We start from the raw sequence: 14976 nt of genomic DNA, 5'->3' as shown, positions 1-14976 counted from the left end.
GGGCTTTTCTCACTTCCCAACCTAAACAGAAATGTGGGATGGTCGTCTCCTGCTGTGTCCCTCACTGTGCCCTTTGTTATGGAAAGCTCGGGCAGTTCCCGGCCTCAGGCTCGGGATTGTTTCCATCCACAGCGCTGGGGATGCTCTTGCAAATAAACCTGGATCAGCTCGAACTGGGATCGCTTTTCGGGAGGCATTTCCCGCTGCACCCCGAGTTTCCATCCCGTTCTTCGGTTCTCTAATCTGTGCACTTGTAGCAGCTAAAGCTCCAAGGAGTTAAGGCTGTGCCCTGAACGCTGATAAGGAGCGGGATATAAAAGGATGTGGTTGGAAAGGAGGGCATGGCAGATTAGCCAGTGCTGTTCCAAATCCTCCTGGGGACGCGGAGACCCCACAAACACAGGACGAGGCCAGCAGGGAGATCTGCAGAGGAGCACCGAGATCACCACAAGCCCTCAAAGCCCCCCGACCCAATTCCAGAAAAGCCCAGCAGCAGGATTGCTCACACTCATTTGCATGGGAAGTGGGAAACCTGATAGCGGGGCGGGGAAAATTTACCCATAAGAAGGTGCCCCCACAGCATCCTCAGGACCCTGGACACTCGAATCGGCGCTGGAGCCAGGACTGGTGATGTTCCCTGACCTCTCCCCTCCTTCCTTTTTCATTTATTAATAGAAGATAAGGTGCTAACTCATCGCAATTTCCATACCAAGTGTAAAATGTACTAATCAAACTTTGTAGCTCTTTTGTGACCCTCTGTTTGTCGTTCCCTTTGCATCTCCACGCCTGAGGAATTTCCCTCCCTTGGAGCGGGACACGGTACTGCTCGTTAAACATCCTCCTTCCGAGACCTTTTGCTCGTGTTCAGGGTTTCTCACGGGATTATTTCGTGGCCCTGTAAGGACACGATTTATTCATTTTACTCAGTAGAGTCTGCATTTGTCACCTGTCACTTTGTCGCTGTCGCCGTGGGGTAGAAATAGAGAGACAAAGTCAGGGAAGAGCCTGTTTGGGGTCAGAGCTCCTTTTCCTTATAGGAAACTTCCTTAAAGGACCTTTTTTGCGTGCGTGTTTCTGCTTGAGTTTTGTCCGGATGTTTGATTCTTTGGCTGGAAATTTCAGGGGTTTTAATTAAAATTGTCAAGTGCCACGAGTCATTCTGCAGCGGGAGGGGAAAGGCTGAAAACAGAGGAGGAACTCAGCGGCTGCCACCCCCCAAATCTCACGTTTCGAGTCACTGGGAGGAAACGGGCGGGGAGGCGGGGGCCGGTCCCGGGATCCGCCTGCGCTCCAGGCATGGGAGGGTTCCGCCGCTCCCGGGGCTCCGGTCCCGACCCGCGGCCGGTGCTCGGTGAGAAATCCCGGGGCTCCGGTCCCGACCCGCGGCCGGTGCTCGGTGAGAAATCCCGGGGCTCCGGTCCCGACCCGCGGCCGGTGCTCGGTGAGAAATCCCGGGGCTCCGGTCCCGACCCGCGGCCGGTGCTCGGTGAGAAATCCCGGGGCTCCGGTCCCGACCCGCGGCCGGTGCTCGGTGAGAAATCCCGGGGCTCCGGTCCCGACCGGTGCTCGGTGAGAAATCCCGGGACTCCGGTCCCGACCCGCGCCCGGTGCTCGGTGAGAAATCCCGGGGCTCCGGTCCCGGCCGGTGCTCGGTGAGAAATCCCGGGGCTCCGGTCCCTACCGGTGCTCGGTAAAGGAGTCCCGGGGCTTCGGTCCCGACCCGCGGCCGGTGCTCGGTGAGGTTCCCGCGGTTTCGGCCCCGCCGCCGTTGCCATGACAACGATGGACGCCGCTCGCAATCTCCGCCTCCCTTCTCGTCTCGCCCAATCAGCGTCCTGATTTCTCCTCGCACTGACCAATGGGGATGAGCGTCCCTCCCGCCCTCTCCTCGTGGAGGCCGCGACGGGCCAATGGCGTGGGGGAAATGGTCAGGGATGAGTTCTGATTGGCTGGTGCCGCCCGGCGCCGCCTGTGATTGGCTGGTGCGGCTCGGGTCGGCTGAGGGGGAGGAAGATGGCGGCGGTGCGTGGCGGGCCTCGGGGTGGGAACCGCGTCCGGAGCCTTCCCAAGGGCCCCCCGAGGGCAGCGCCGCCACCCGCTTTCCCCCACAGCTGTGGGACGGGGAGAGGCACAGAGCCCCGGCATGTGCAGGCGGTGAAAGCGGGGCTGGGCTGGAGCGGTTTGTGTTGAAAAGGACCTGGAAGCCCATCCAGTGCCACCCCTGCCATGGACAGGGACATCTTCCACTATCCCAGGCTGCTCCCAGCCCTGTCCAGCCTGGCCTTGGACACTTCAGGGAACATCCACAGCTTCTCTGGGTACCGTGTGCCAGACCCTTCCCACCCTCCCAGCCAGGAATTCCCAATTCCCAATCTCCCATCCATCCCTGCCCTGTGGCAGTGGGAGCCATTCCCTGTGTCCTGTCCCTCCATGCCTTGTCCCCAGTCCCTCTCCAGCTCTCCTGCAGCCCCTTCAGGCCCTGGCAGGGCTCTGAGCTCTCCCTGGAGCTTCTCCTCTCCAGGGGAACATTCCCAGCTCTCCCAGCCTGGCTCCAAAGCAAAGGAGCTCCAGCCCTGGAAGCAGCTCTGTGGCCTCCTCTGGACTCACTCTGTCCCTGCCCTCCCCGTGCTGGGGACCTGGGGACACCCGGACCCCACGGAGCTGCTGTGCTGCTGTGTCCCAAGTCCCCGTAAGCAACGCGGTAGAACAGGATGTGGTTTGGGAAAGGAGGAACACGGAGGTGGGGGTTTCCCTTCTGCCCCGTGGAGATAAGGGCAGTGGGGAATGGCACTGCAGGAATGGGGTCGGGAAAAGGGCACAGCCAAAGATTGATCCAGGAGAGGTGATCAAGAGCCCCAAAGCCCATTTCCAGAAAGCTCTGGGAGAAGGGACTGTGCATCTTCACTCATTTACATGAAAAAGGAGAAACCTATTTCCAGGGTGGGGAAAACTTACCTGTGAAAATGTGCCCTCAGAACCAGGACTGGTGATCTCCTTCCCTCTCCCATCTGATCTCCCTCTCTCTCTTCCCTCTTTTTTATTCTTTTATTTCAGAAGATAAGAGAAAAAATACCAATTTCCATTATAAGTGTTTAATTTAATAATCAGACTCTGTGAGCTTTTTTTGGACCTTCTGATCCTTGTTGCTTTTTAACCCCGGGTGTCCTCAAACCTTGGGATCTTTCTTCAGAGCAGGATGCAGCAGGATCCCTGGATGCTTTATTCCCTTTTTCAGCCTTCCTGTCCAAAGATCTCCTCCCTTATGGGCACCCCTGAGACTCTTGAGTCTCTGGTGCAGCCCAAACTTTCATTTTTTTGGGAGTTATTTGTCTCTCAACCCTGTGCTGTGTGCTGGATAACCTTTGGAGCCCGGGATCCCTCCTGGATACAGAAATGAACGTAGCTCACTCTGTGTGCATACCACAGGGGTTAATTAAATGTAAATCTGCATATTCAGGGAGCATTAAGCTGATTTTAAAGCTTTTTTTTCCTTCTCAGATCATTGATTTGAAGCAGTTGGGACAGACCTGGCTCCTCTCCGTGGGGAGCTCCTGTGGGAAGCTCAGTGCTGCGTTTCATTCGGCCACTCAGCTCCTCCTCTTTGCCAAAACCATGGGCTTTTCAGAGAAATGTAGACCTGTTTGGGACTGAGGTTGATTAGGAACTCCCTGAAGCTTCTCCCTGGTGCGTTTTTGGGGGTTTTCCCCCGTTCCTGGTGCACAACTATGGGTTACTGCGCTGCCCTGAACTGCCAGAACGGCACCAGCGGGCCCTACAAGAACAGCTCGGTCAGTTTTTACGGTTTCCCCCTCCACAACAAACCCCTCCTGAGGCAGTGGCTCCAAAACATGGGCCGGGACATGGAAACCCCCTCCAAATACCAATGCCTGTGCTCGGAGCACTTCGAGGAGAGCTCCTTCGAGACGCACCCCGTGAAAATCCACAGGAAGAGACGGCGCCTGCTGAAGGAAGCTGTTCCCAACAAATTCATCCTGGCCTTGGATGGGACCTGGCTCGTGGGCACCCCGCGGGTTTTCGCCGACGTGCTGAGCAACAAAAGCCGAAAACGGATCCGGAATTCTGAGCCCTGCAGGGTAATTGTGGGGCTGGATAGCGGGAATACATTAAATTAAAGGGAGATTTGTGTGTAAAGCCTTGGAAGCAGCTTGGGAAAATATCCCTTAGAGGGTTTAATTAATAATAATGATATTGTTATTCCCTAATAATAAGCTTTCATTAGCAGAGAGTAGTTTTTCCAGCCAGTCTGACAGATCATGGCTCTGCCTCAGGGTTTATTTAAAACACTGAATTATTATATTTTACATTGAAGGAAGAACCACATTCCCTGAGGGGGCTGGGCATGGATGCTGACCACAGATATCTGGTTTTATGACTAATTTCTGACCCAGTTGTTGGAGAAAATCATTGTTCTGGCTGAGTCACATCGCTTTAAAGCCTTTTCTCTCATTCTGGATTAGCAGGAGAAGGTTCTTATGTAAAATCCTTCATTAATATGCTGCTTACACATAGCACAGACATCACTGGGAGCAGCAGGGAGGTGCCCACGTGTTTAAACTCTTGGGATAAGAGGGTTTTCAGGGATTCACAGCTCCCCTGACTCGGGAGCATTTTGCTTTTTAGGTCTCTGGGATGTTTCCTCAGTGGCCACGTCTGCAGGATTGGCAGAATGAATTTTATAAGCAATTGCTGAAGGAGAAATTTGGATCTTTGCTCACACTGGGAAAAGGTGAGATTTCCTTCTCCAAAGGGACACCTGCTGGGCCTGGCCTGGCTCTTGTCACTCCTCACATCCCTGATTTTTTGAGAATTCATCTTTAAGTGCTTGTGAATCTTTTTGAGAAACAAGGAGCTCCACAATTTTCCTTTAAAAGGTGGAAGGACAGTTTAGGATCCCAGGGAATGCAGCTGCCAATAAAAACAAGGATCAAGGAATGGAAAAGGTTTGGATACAGGAGCTGCAGTGACACACTATTGAATTTTTTTTTTTTTTTTGGTCTCTTGGTCAGGGTTAGGTTTAAATGCACAGAGACAGTATTTCATATTTGGACTTGAATGTTTACTATTTCTTACCTATATCACAGTCCTAAAAGTCGTGAGTTCTACAGTATTGCACTAACAAGTTATAAAATGGCTCCATATTTATCCCTCTACAAGGTCTTATACAGAAAAAAAAATCTAATTAAGAAATGACAATTATTTTTACTTTTTACCTAAATTATTTTTACTTTTAACCTGATAACTAGTCACTTATGTCTTGTAATGTGGACCTTTTTTGTCTAGTTACACAATACTACACAAACCCATGAAGAAGAAGGATTAGTCTTTGCCCTAAAACTTCTGTCTTAAATTTATATCTATTACTATATTCTAAACCCTTAAACTCTTAAGTTTTCCACCCTGTGATATCACACACTTCTATTCAAACTCCACCCCCACAATCCCAGTTCTGCCATTCCATTTTGGAAGCTTTTCCACGGCCTCAGGTCAATGCAGTGTTCTCCTGGGGGTCAGAGCCTGGCAGCACAGAAAGTCTGAAATTCTCAGCAGCCAGGGTTCCAACAACACACAGGATAATTAATCCTGTGCCCTCATTAATTACAGTGAAGTTGTGTTTTCCTCATCCCCAGACCCTGATGTATATCTGGGTTTGGGGTTCACTGAAGAGAATTGAACTATTTTGATGCAGAAATAGTGAAATAACTTGAATGATGCCCAGAAAATGAAGGAATCTCAATAATTAGCTTCAAGTGCCCAAGTATATGTTTGCTTGAAGTCACTGATATTTTAAATCTGAAGCTTTGAGCCCTCCCTGACTTCTCAGCATTCAGGTAATCCCTTGGATTGAGTCTTAGAAGAACCTGCTGAAACTGGGGGCATTGCACAAGGAGGAATTAGCTGGGAAAAAGACAGGACTGAACCATAAAATCCAGCACCAGGCAGCTGAATTTGGGGTTAAGGGTCAAATCTGAGACCTTCCACTTTCCAAGATTTAATCTTCAACCTTCTGGGTGTAATTTCTGGAATATTTTATAAAAATTGGAGCACAAATCCTCTTCATCCCAGACACCCCTTTAGACACTGGGGCAGCTGCTGCTTCTCCTTCCCCATTGGATCTTTTCCTGGAATAACAGAGATGCTTTTAGAGAGTGAGTGATGCAGGGATTTGCTGGGAAACCATCAGGGGGATATATTAATAACCATCATTGCCATGTTCTTTGTGTTTCTTGTTCAGACTGTCCTGTTCCCAAAAGCCATATCCCACCAGGAGGAGCAGTGCAGGTCAAGGAGGAACAGGATCTGGAGAGAAGGAAAATTCCTGCCAGCCTCAGCACAGGTGTGTGGTATTGTGGGAATTCACTGGCAGCACCTTGAAACTGGTAGGATTGGAGGGATGGGGGATTCCAGCTCATCCCTGCTTTTTTTTGGGGGGGGGGAATTGTTGTTCTTTGGAGATTTATGTTCTGTCACATCAGATTCAGGGAATGTTTGGAATCTCCTTGTTCCAGGCCGTGGTGGTGCCATGACCCAGGGATCATCCTCGAGAGCATCCCAAGCCCCACGCCGCCACTCTGAGCTGGCACAAACACCGGGGAGCCGCCACAATGTGGGAACAAATCCGGCAGGAATGAGGAGCGGTGGCAGAGTCCTGGCGGGGCAGGAGCAGGATGAGTTCAGGCGGTTCCTGCTCTACCACCAGGTCCAGCTGGAGGCCACGGCGGTGCCGTGGTTCATCTGCAACGAGTGCGGGAAGGGCTTTGCCCGCCACGGGTACCTGATGCGGCACCAGCGTGCCCACGGCAGGCAGCCAGGGAGAAAAGCCCCTGCTTCCTGGAGAAATTCAAAAATATCCCGGAGAAACCCCCCTGCTTCCCAGAAAAACTCACCTGCTTCCTTGAGAAACTCACCTGCTTCCCAGAGAAATTCACCTGCTTCCTTGAGAAACTCACCTGCTTCCCGGAGAAATTCACCTGCTTCCTGAAGAAACACCCCTGCTTCCCAGAGAAATGCCCCTTCTTCCTGGAAAAAGTCACCTGCTTCCTCGAGCAATTCACCTGCTTCCCAGAGAAATTCATCTGCTTCCTGGAAAAATTCACCAATATCTCAGAGAAACCCCCCTGCTTCCCGGAGAAATTCACCTGCTTCCCAGAGAAATTCACCTGCTTCCTGAAGAAACACCCCTGCTTCCCAGAGAAACCCCTCTGCTTCCTGGATAAATTCACCTGCTTCCTGAAGAAACACCCCTACTTCCCAGAAAAAAAACCCTGCTTCCCAGAGAAATGCCCCTTCTTCCTGGAGAAATTCACCTGCTTCCTCGAGCAATTCACCTGCTTCCTGGAAAAACTCACCTGCTTCCTCGAGAAACTCACCTTCTTCCTAGAGAAATTCATCTGCTTTCTGGAAAAATTCACCTGCTTCCCAGAGAAATTCACCTGCTTCCTGGAAAAATTCACCTGCTTCCCAGAGAAATTCACCTGCTTCCTGAAGAAACACCCCTGCTTCCCAGAGAAATTCACCTGCTTCCTGGAAAAATTCACCAATATCCCGGAGAGACCCCCCTAGTTCCCGGAGAAATTCACCTGCTTCCTGAAGAAACCCCCCTGCTTCCTGGAGAAACACCCCTGCTTCCCAGAGACATTCCCCTGCTTCCTGGGAAAATTCACCTGCTTCCCAGAGAAATTCACCTGCTTCCTGGAAAAACCCCCCTGCTTCCCAGAGAAACCCCCATGCTTCCCGGAGAAATTCACCTGCTTCCCAGAGAAATTCACTTGCTTCCTGGAAAAATTCACCAATATCCTGGAGAAACCCCTCTGCTTCCTGGAAAAGCTCACCTGCTTCCCAGAGAAACCCCCATGCTTCCCGGAGAAATTCACCTGCTTCCTGGAAAAATTCACCTGCTTCCCAGAGAAATTCACCTACTTCCCAGAGAAATTCACCTGCTTCCTGGAGAAACTCACCTGCTTCCCAGAGAAATGCCCCTTCTTCCTAGAAAAACTCACCTGCTTCCTCGAGCAATTCACCTGCTTCCCAGAGAAATTTATCTGCTTCCTGGAAAAATTCACCTGCTTCCCAGAGAAATTCACCTGCTTCCTGGAAAAATTCACCAATATCCTGGAGAAACCCCCCTGCTTCCCGGAGAAATTCACCTGCTTCCCGGAGAAATTCACCTGCTTCCTCAAGAAACTCACCTGCTTCCTGGAAAAACTCACCTGCTTCCCAGAGAAACCATCCCATGCTTCCCAGAGAAATTCACCTGCTTCCTGGAAAAATTCACCTGCTTCCCAGAGAAATTCACCTGCTTCCCAGAGAAACCCCCATGCTTCCCGGAGAAATTCACCTCCTTCCTGGAAAAATTCACCTTCTTCCTGAAGAAACCCCCCTGTTTCCCAGAGAAATTCACCTGCTTCCTTGAGAAACTCATCTGCTTCCCGGAGAAATTCACCTGTTTCCTGAAGAAACACTCCTGCTTCCCAGAGAAATTAATCTGCTTCCTGGAAAAATTCACCTGCTTCCCAGAGAAATTCACCTGCTTCCTGGAAAAATTCACCAATATCCCGGAGAAAACCCCCTGCTTCCTGGAGAAATTCACCTGCTTCCTGAAGAAACCCCTCTGTTTCCCAGAGAAATTCACCTGCTTCCAGGAGAAATTCTCCTGCTTCCTGGAAAAACTCACCTGCTTCCCAGAGAAATTCACCTGCTTCCTGGAAAAATTCACCAATATCCTAGAGAAACCCCCCTGCTTCCCGGAGAAATTCACCTGCTTCCCAGAGAAATTCACCTGCTTCCTGGAAAAATTCACCAATATCCCGGAGAAACCCCCCTGCTTCCTGGAAAAACTCACCTGCTTCGCAGAGAAACCCCCATTCTTCCCAGAGAAATTCACCTGCTTCCTGGAGAAATTCACCTGCTTCCTGAAGAAACCCCCTTTTCCCAGAGAAATTCACCTCCTTCCTGGAAAAATTCACCTGCTTCCTGGATAAACCCCCCTGTTTCCCAAAGAAACCCCCCAAACCCCCCTGCTTCCTCAAGACCCCCCCCCCTTGCTTCCCGGAGCCCCCCACCCTCCACAGCCCCCTCGGAGTCCATCTCCACGTCCTGCACGTGCCACAGGCCTGCCGAGGGTGCAGCTTTGCCGTCAGCTGTGAAAAATCCTGCTCTGCCCAGAGGTGGGGGATTATGGTCCTGCGTGGGTCAGAGTGGATTCTGGGGATAAGGCAGTTTTCCCAAATGGAATTGTGCTGCTTTGAAAGCAAACCAGTGGGAGATCCCAAGTCAGATCTACAATTTAATAGGAAAATTAGAATAAAATGCAGTAGTAGAAAAACACTGACAGAGTCAGGATACAACCTGGCAGGCTGTGGGTCAGGCTGCTGTGCTGGTCCCAGGTCAGATTGTATCCAGGTAGGAATGCTCGATTTTATCCAGGTAGGAATGCTCGATTGTATCCAAGTAGGAATGCTCAATTGTATCCAGGTAGGAATTTTTGGCTCCTCCCCTGGGCACAGCATCTCCCCATGGATGCTGGAATTTTCTCAGCCATGCAGGGACACTCAGTGGCCCATGAACAGCAGAGATCTCCTGGAGGGAGGATGAGTCCTGAAAGAGAGAAAGAAAACCACCCCAGCTGGTTTTATAGAATACATATTTTTGGTTACATCTTGGATACCAACCTAAAACATGAAACGAGTTCTGATTCATTTGGTGCTGGCCTAATGGTCATTGATCAGGACATGGATGATTCCATGTCATTCTTTCCATGCTCCATCCAGCTTCTCCTTGGAGCAGGAGTTGGAATAGAGCAGCATTTGCTGTACCAAAAGGGGCATTAAAAAAACCTGGTGCACCAAACAACATGTGCTGGAGAATATCCAGAGTACCACAGAGAAACAGGGGAAGTTTTCAGGGATGAAAAATAAAGGATTGGGAATGGGATTGTAAACTGATGTTTGAAACAACCAATTCCAGGCATTATTTCCCCACTTTAGCTGCTCTCCCATTACTGTACCTGCAGAACTAACTCTATTTTTGGGTTCTATTCCTATATTGACCCCATATTTTCCTGTGGGGTGAGATGATGCTTTGGTTTCTGAAATTCTAGAGGAAAAAACCCTGGGTGTATTCAAAACGTGTGTACAGTGTGTTGGTAACGTTCCTCTGGGAAGCAGAAATGCAGCAGGGAGAAGGAGAGAGGAGAGGGGAGGGAGCACATGCAGATTTTGTGTTTTCTCCCCACATGCTGGTAGTTTTCAGCATTTTTGAATATTCCAGTTGCGTGCCAAGAGGGAAAATGTGTTGCCTCCAGTTGGAGAGGTGTCTTCAGTCACAGACTCCAGCTGGAATGAAGTCTCCAGACTCAGCAGGCCCTGAGGAGCAGCAGAGAACACCCAGCTGGTGCTGTGCTGGAGTTCCAGAAGTTCTAAAGCATCCTGGCCATCCTAGGTACAGGAATAATGTCCCAAAAAGCCAGCCTTTTGGCACTGGCTTCTCATTATTTCCTCCTCATAAGTGAAGTTCTGGGGTTGGCTTTGCTTTTATTCCTCACAGAATCCCAGAATGGTTTGGATTGGAAAGGATGTTAAAGATCATCCAGTGCCACCCCTGCCATGACAGGGACACCTCCCACTGTCCCAGGCTGCTCCAGGCTGGTCTTGGGCACTGCCAGGGATCCAGGGACAGCCACAGCTGCTCTGGGCACCTGTGCCAGGGCTGCCCACCCTCCCAGGGAACAATTCCCAATCTCCCATCCATCCCTGTCCTGTGGCAGTGGGAGCCATTCCCTGTGTCCTGTCCCTCTCCAGGTGGGGATGCTCCAGGGTAGGGTGTGGTTTGACATCCTGGCCATCCTGCACTGCTCCCTGGACTGGGATACAGCTCCATTCCCACAGAGGGGATGGTTCCTCTCTCTCCTGACCCCTGAATCCCGTGGGATGCTCCAGGCCTCAGCACCCCTCACTCCTGAGGGGGCAGAGCTGCTGTGTCAGACCCAGCTTCACCTCCCCACTGCCACAAGGAGTGGGATCTCCAGCAGGTGCTGTCCTGGGGAGCAAAGCTTCTAATCTGACAATTCCCAAGGAAATATCATCTGCGTGGTAAGAGATGTTTGGAAAATCTGGGGAATAAACCAAGCAAATAACATGTGTGCTGGCAGCAGGTGAATCCATGGCTGAGGTGAAGAAGCCTCAGAGGTTTCTGAAGGAGCTGGGAAGGGGCTCAGCCTGGAGAAAAGGAGGCTCGGGGGGGACCTTGTGGCTTTGCACAGCTCCTGACAGGAGGGGACAGCCGAGGAGGGGTCAGGCTCTGCTCCCAGGGAACAAGGACAGGAAAATTGGAAATGGATTCATATTTGGAGAAAACGTCTTGATTAAAACAGGCTCAGCCCTGGGGCCATGGGGCAGGGCCTGGGGAGCTCGGGGTGTCCCAGCTGGGGCACACAGTGCTGGAGGGGACGGGAGCGATGCCATCCTGCAGGGAAATGGCTGCTCGGGCTCCCGTGATGCTGCTCAGCCCGTTAACCCTTCTTGTCCCACTGCCCTCCCTTCCCCGGGGCCGGCTCATCCCCCTCCCTGCCCAGCCGTGCCCATCCATGCGGATCCTGGAGCAGCGAGGCACTGGAGGAGCTTTTCCCGGGATAATCCCGGGAAGGTGGGACCGTAACGCTTTTCCCTGGCCTGGCACCAGCCCAGCCCCGGCACTGTTAAAACGAAAGGTTCCAGGGTCAGGATGCGCACAGGGGGTGGTTCCCAAACCCACAATGTCCCCCACGAGGGTCTTCTGGCCAGGACGGGGGTCCTGCTGTGGGTGGTCGTGTCCTCTTCCCCCACGGCTCCCGGCCCTCGGTGCCACCCAAGTCGGTGTTCCCGGGACGCGGGTCCGGTCCAATGTCCCACGCTGGTGGCAGCAGCGGTGCTGGTGGCAGAGCTGACACCGATTCGCACAGCGGTGCCAATGCCGGTGCCGGTGGCAGTGCCGGTGCCGGTACCCGCTGCCGGTGCCAGCGGGCTGTGGCAGTGCCAGTCCCGGTGGCAGAGCCGCCGCTGTGGGTACCGGTGTAAGTACCGGTGTGGGTACCGGTGTGGGTACCGGTGTGGGTACCGGTGGCGGTGGCGGTGGCGGTAGCGGGGCCGCTCCCGGCAGGCAGTGGCGGTACCGGGGCCGCGCCGGTGGCGGAGCCGCTGCCGGTGCCGGTAGGCGGCAGTGCTCGGCGCTCCGCGCTGCCGCCGCTCCCCGCCCGCTGCCGCCCAGCCCGGAGGAGGCGGATGCGATTCCCCGGCTGCCCGTGGCTGCTCGGCGGGGCGGCGGGGCCCGGCCCGTGCGCAGGCACCGACAGCGGCCCCGGCCCCGCTCCCGCTCCCGCTCCCGGCCCGGCCCCGCTCCGCGCTCGCCGCCGCCGCCGCCCGGCCCCAGCCCCATCCCCAGCCCCGGCCGCGGCCGCCGGGGCCCGGCCCAGCTCCGCGGGGCCATGGCCGAGTGGGCGCCCGCCCAGGTAAGCGCGGCCCGGGGCACCGGCACCGGGAACCGGCCGCAGGCGGAGCCGCCCCGCCCGCCCCGCTCCCGCCGCTGCCCGGCCCAACCGGGACCCTCCGGTACCCCCAGCCCGCGGGGCCCCGCCGCCTCCGGGCACCGGACCCGCGGTGGCCCCGGTGCTCCGGGACGTGGCTGAGCAGCCCTGCCCCGGCATGGCCGTGCGTCCCGGGATGCGCCGGGCACCGCTGACCCGGGATATCCACGTGCCCTCGGGATGCCCCGGGGTGCCCCGGGATGTCCCCAGGGACGTGACCCGCCGTGGCCCCGGTGCTGCCGGGGTGCCCCGCTGACCCGGGATGCCCGTGTGTTCCCAGCATGTCCCCAGGCGCCTCTGCCCCGGGATACCCCCGTGCCCCCGGGATGCCCCGGGGTGGCCCGGAATGCTCCGAGCAGACTTCAGCCCGGGGACATCCCGGGCACCTCTGTCCTGGCATGTCCCTCAGTGTCCCCAGGGTGTTCCTGCACGCCCCTGCTCCACACCTGCCCTGGCTGCTCCCTGCCCACCCAGCCCCATCCTCCTCCCCAGTGGGCTCCAGCCTGGGCAGAGCCCGGAACGGCTCCCAAGGGACTGGGGATTGGGGTGACAAGTTGGGAGGGGGTCACCACGGTGACCTGCCTAGTTCTGGCAGGTGTTCCATGGGGACAGGGATCCACACTGACCCCACGGCCACCCTGGACTGCCGCTCAGGCCGGCGGGCATTGCACACAGGGGTCCCCTGCAGTTCTGGGGCTGCTGGTGGCCAAAAACCCCGGAAGCGGGGACCAGAGGCTCCAGCGGGTGACCGTGGGCCTCCTCCCACTCGTGCCCTCCCCATGGCCCAGGTGCAGGAGTGGAACATGGAGGCCCCTCACCTGATGCCGCTGCAGCCGCCGCTGCTGCCGGAGCGCGCGCACGTGCGGGAGGCGCAGCTCCACTCCGCAGAGGCCTCGCTCTGGACCGTGGTGGCCACGGTGCAGGCCATGGAGAGGAAGATCGACCTCCTGGCCACCCGCCTGCTCAGCCTGGAGGGACGCTCTGGCACGGCCGAGAAGAAGCTGCTGGACTGCGAGAAGACGGCCATGGAATTTGGGAACCAGCTGGAGAGCAAATGGGCCGTGCTGGGCACCCTCATCCAGGAGTACGGGCTGCTCCAGCGGCGCCTGGAGAACGTGGAGAACCTCCTGAAGAACAGGAACTTCTGGGTGCTGCGGCTGCCCCCCGGCCCCCGGGGCGAGGTCCCCAAGGTAGAACGTCCCAGGGGGGCTGCAGGACAGTGGGGGGACCCTCGGTTTCCCTGGGGATTGGGCACCACTGAGCGAGGGGGTCTTGTCCCCACAGGTGCCGGTGACATTTGTTGACATCGCCGTCTACTTCTCAGCGGAGGAGTGGAAGAACCTGGAGGAGTGGCAGAAAGAGCTGTACAACAACCTGGTGAAGGAGAACTACGAGGCTTTGCTGTCCCTGGGTAAATGTCCCTTTTTCCCCTCTCCTGGCAGGATGGAGCGATGGCTGAGTCTCCTCAGTGGGTCCCCAATGTGGGTGGCCTGGTCCCCTGCCCCTGGTCAGTGGTGGCACTCGCTGTGTCCTGGGACCATTGCAGAGGGAACGCTCCATGGCTCACGCTGTGCGTGGGGACAGGGTGACACACGTGCCATGCCAGTGCTGCAGGGGGCTGGAGAGGGTCCTTGTCCCCCAGAACCCAGGACCTGAGTGTCCACATTACCTCCAACATGGAGGTGCCGTGGGATTTAGGCACATTCTCTGCCAGGAGGGACGCCAGGTCCTGGTAGCCTGGTGTGTCCCCAGAGTGTCCCCTAAAGCCTGGCTGACAGGGAGGGGGTGACAGGCATGGTGACATCGGTCCGTGTCCCTGGCAGATGGGGCCATCTCCAGAAGCGAGGCCCAGCCCCGCAGCGAGCGTGGGGACGGGCCCTGTGTCCCTGAGCAGCGGGAGCTGGAGCAGAGGGAGCTGCCACCGGACACCTGCGCGGGTGAGGCACCGCGGGAGGACCTGTCCCCGCTGTCCCCACTGTCCCCACTGTCCCCACTGTCCCCACTGTCCCCACCTCACCTTCTCCCACCCTCCTCACCCCAAGGATGCCCCTCCAAACACTCCCATCCCCACTGGGCCCAGTTCTCCAGCTGTGACTGGAAGCAACCCCAGAAAATCCATGACTGTTGTGCTGGAGATCTTGGATATCCGTCACTGGGAGATCCACGTGTCCCCTGCTGCCACCACATTGTGTCAGGGCCCTTGGGCTGTGTCACAGTCACCCAGCCCCATCGGCCGTGCCGTTGTCACCTGTCCCCAATGGGGTCTGTCACAGTCATCTGTTCCCAGGGGTTGTGCCTGTCTCCAAAGGTTGTCTGGGCCATCTTAGTGTCACCCGTTCCCAAGGGCTGTCCTACAGCCACCCATCCCCATGTGACATCTCAGTGTCACCCGTTTCCAA

General features: G+C 55.5%; 1 protein-coding gene and 1 long non-coding RNA gene across 2 annotated transcripts; one reads left to right on the top strand and one right to left on the bottom strand.

Annotated features, from left to right (window-relative positions):
• The first annotated feature begins 1870 nt into the window (after nt 1-1870).
• Nucleotides 1871-7107, top strand: LOC115494075 (uncharacterized). The gene is made up of 4 exons (XM_072925225.1): nt 1871-4094; nt 4642-4747; nt 6254-6355; nt 6528-7107. Exons 1-4 carry the CDS (start codon nt 3726-3728, stop codon nt 6998-7000), a joined length of 1050 nt encoding a protein of 349 aa, XP_072781326.1. The 5' UTR covers nt 1871-3725; the 3' UTR covers nt 7001-7107.
• Nucleotides 7108-9290: 2183 nt separating this feature from the next.
• Nucleotides 9291-12086, bottom strand: LOC140682561 (uncharacterized). The gene is made up of 2 exons (XR_012054395.1): nt 11770-12086; nt 9291-9615 (listed from the first exon to the last, which is right to left on the bottom strand). It is a non-coding gene; the product is annotated as an uncharacterized lncRNA (long non-coding RNA).
• Nucleotides 12087-14976: the final 2890 nt, after the last annotated feature.

This window comes from Taeniopygia guttata, chromosome 2 (genome assembly GCF_048771995.1).
Source record: "Taeniopygia guttata chromosome 2, bTaeGut7.mat, whole genome shotgun sequence".
In the NCBI taxonomy this organism is placed as follows: Eukaryota; Metazoa; Chordata; class Aves; order Passeriformes; family Estrildidae; genus Taeniopygia; species Taeniopygia guttata.
This window is presented reverse-complemented; position numbering and strand designations above follow the sequence as displayed.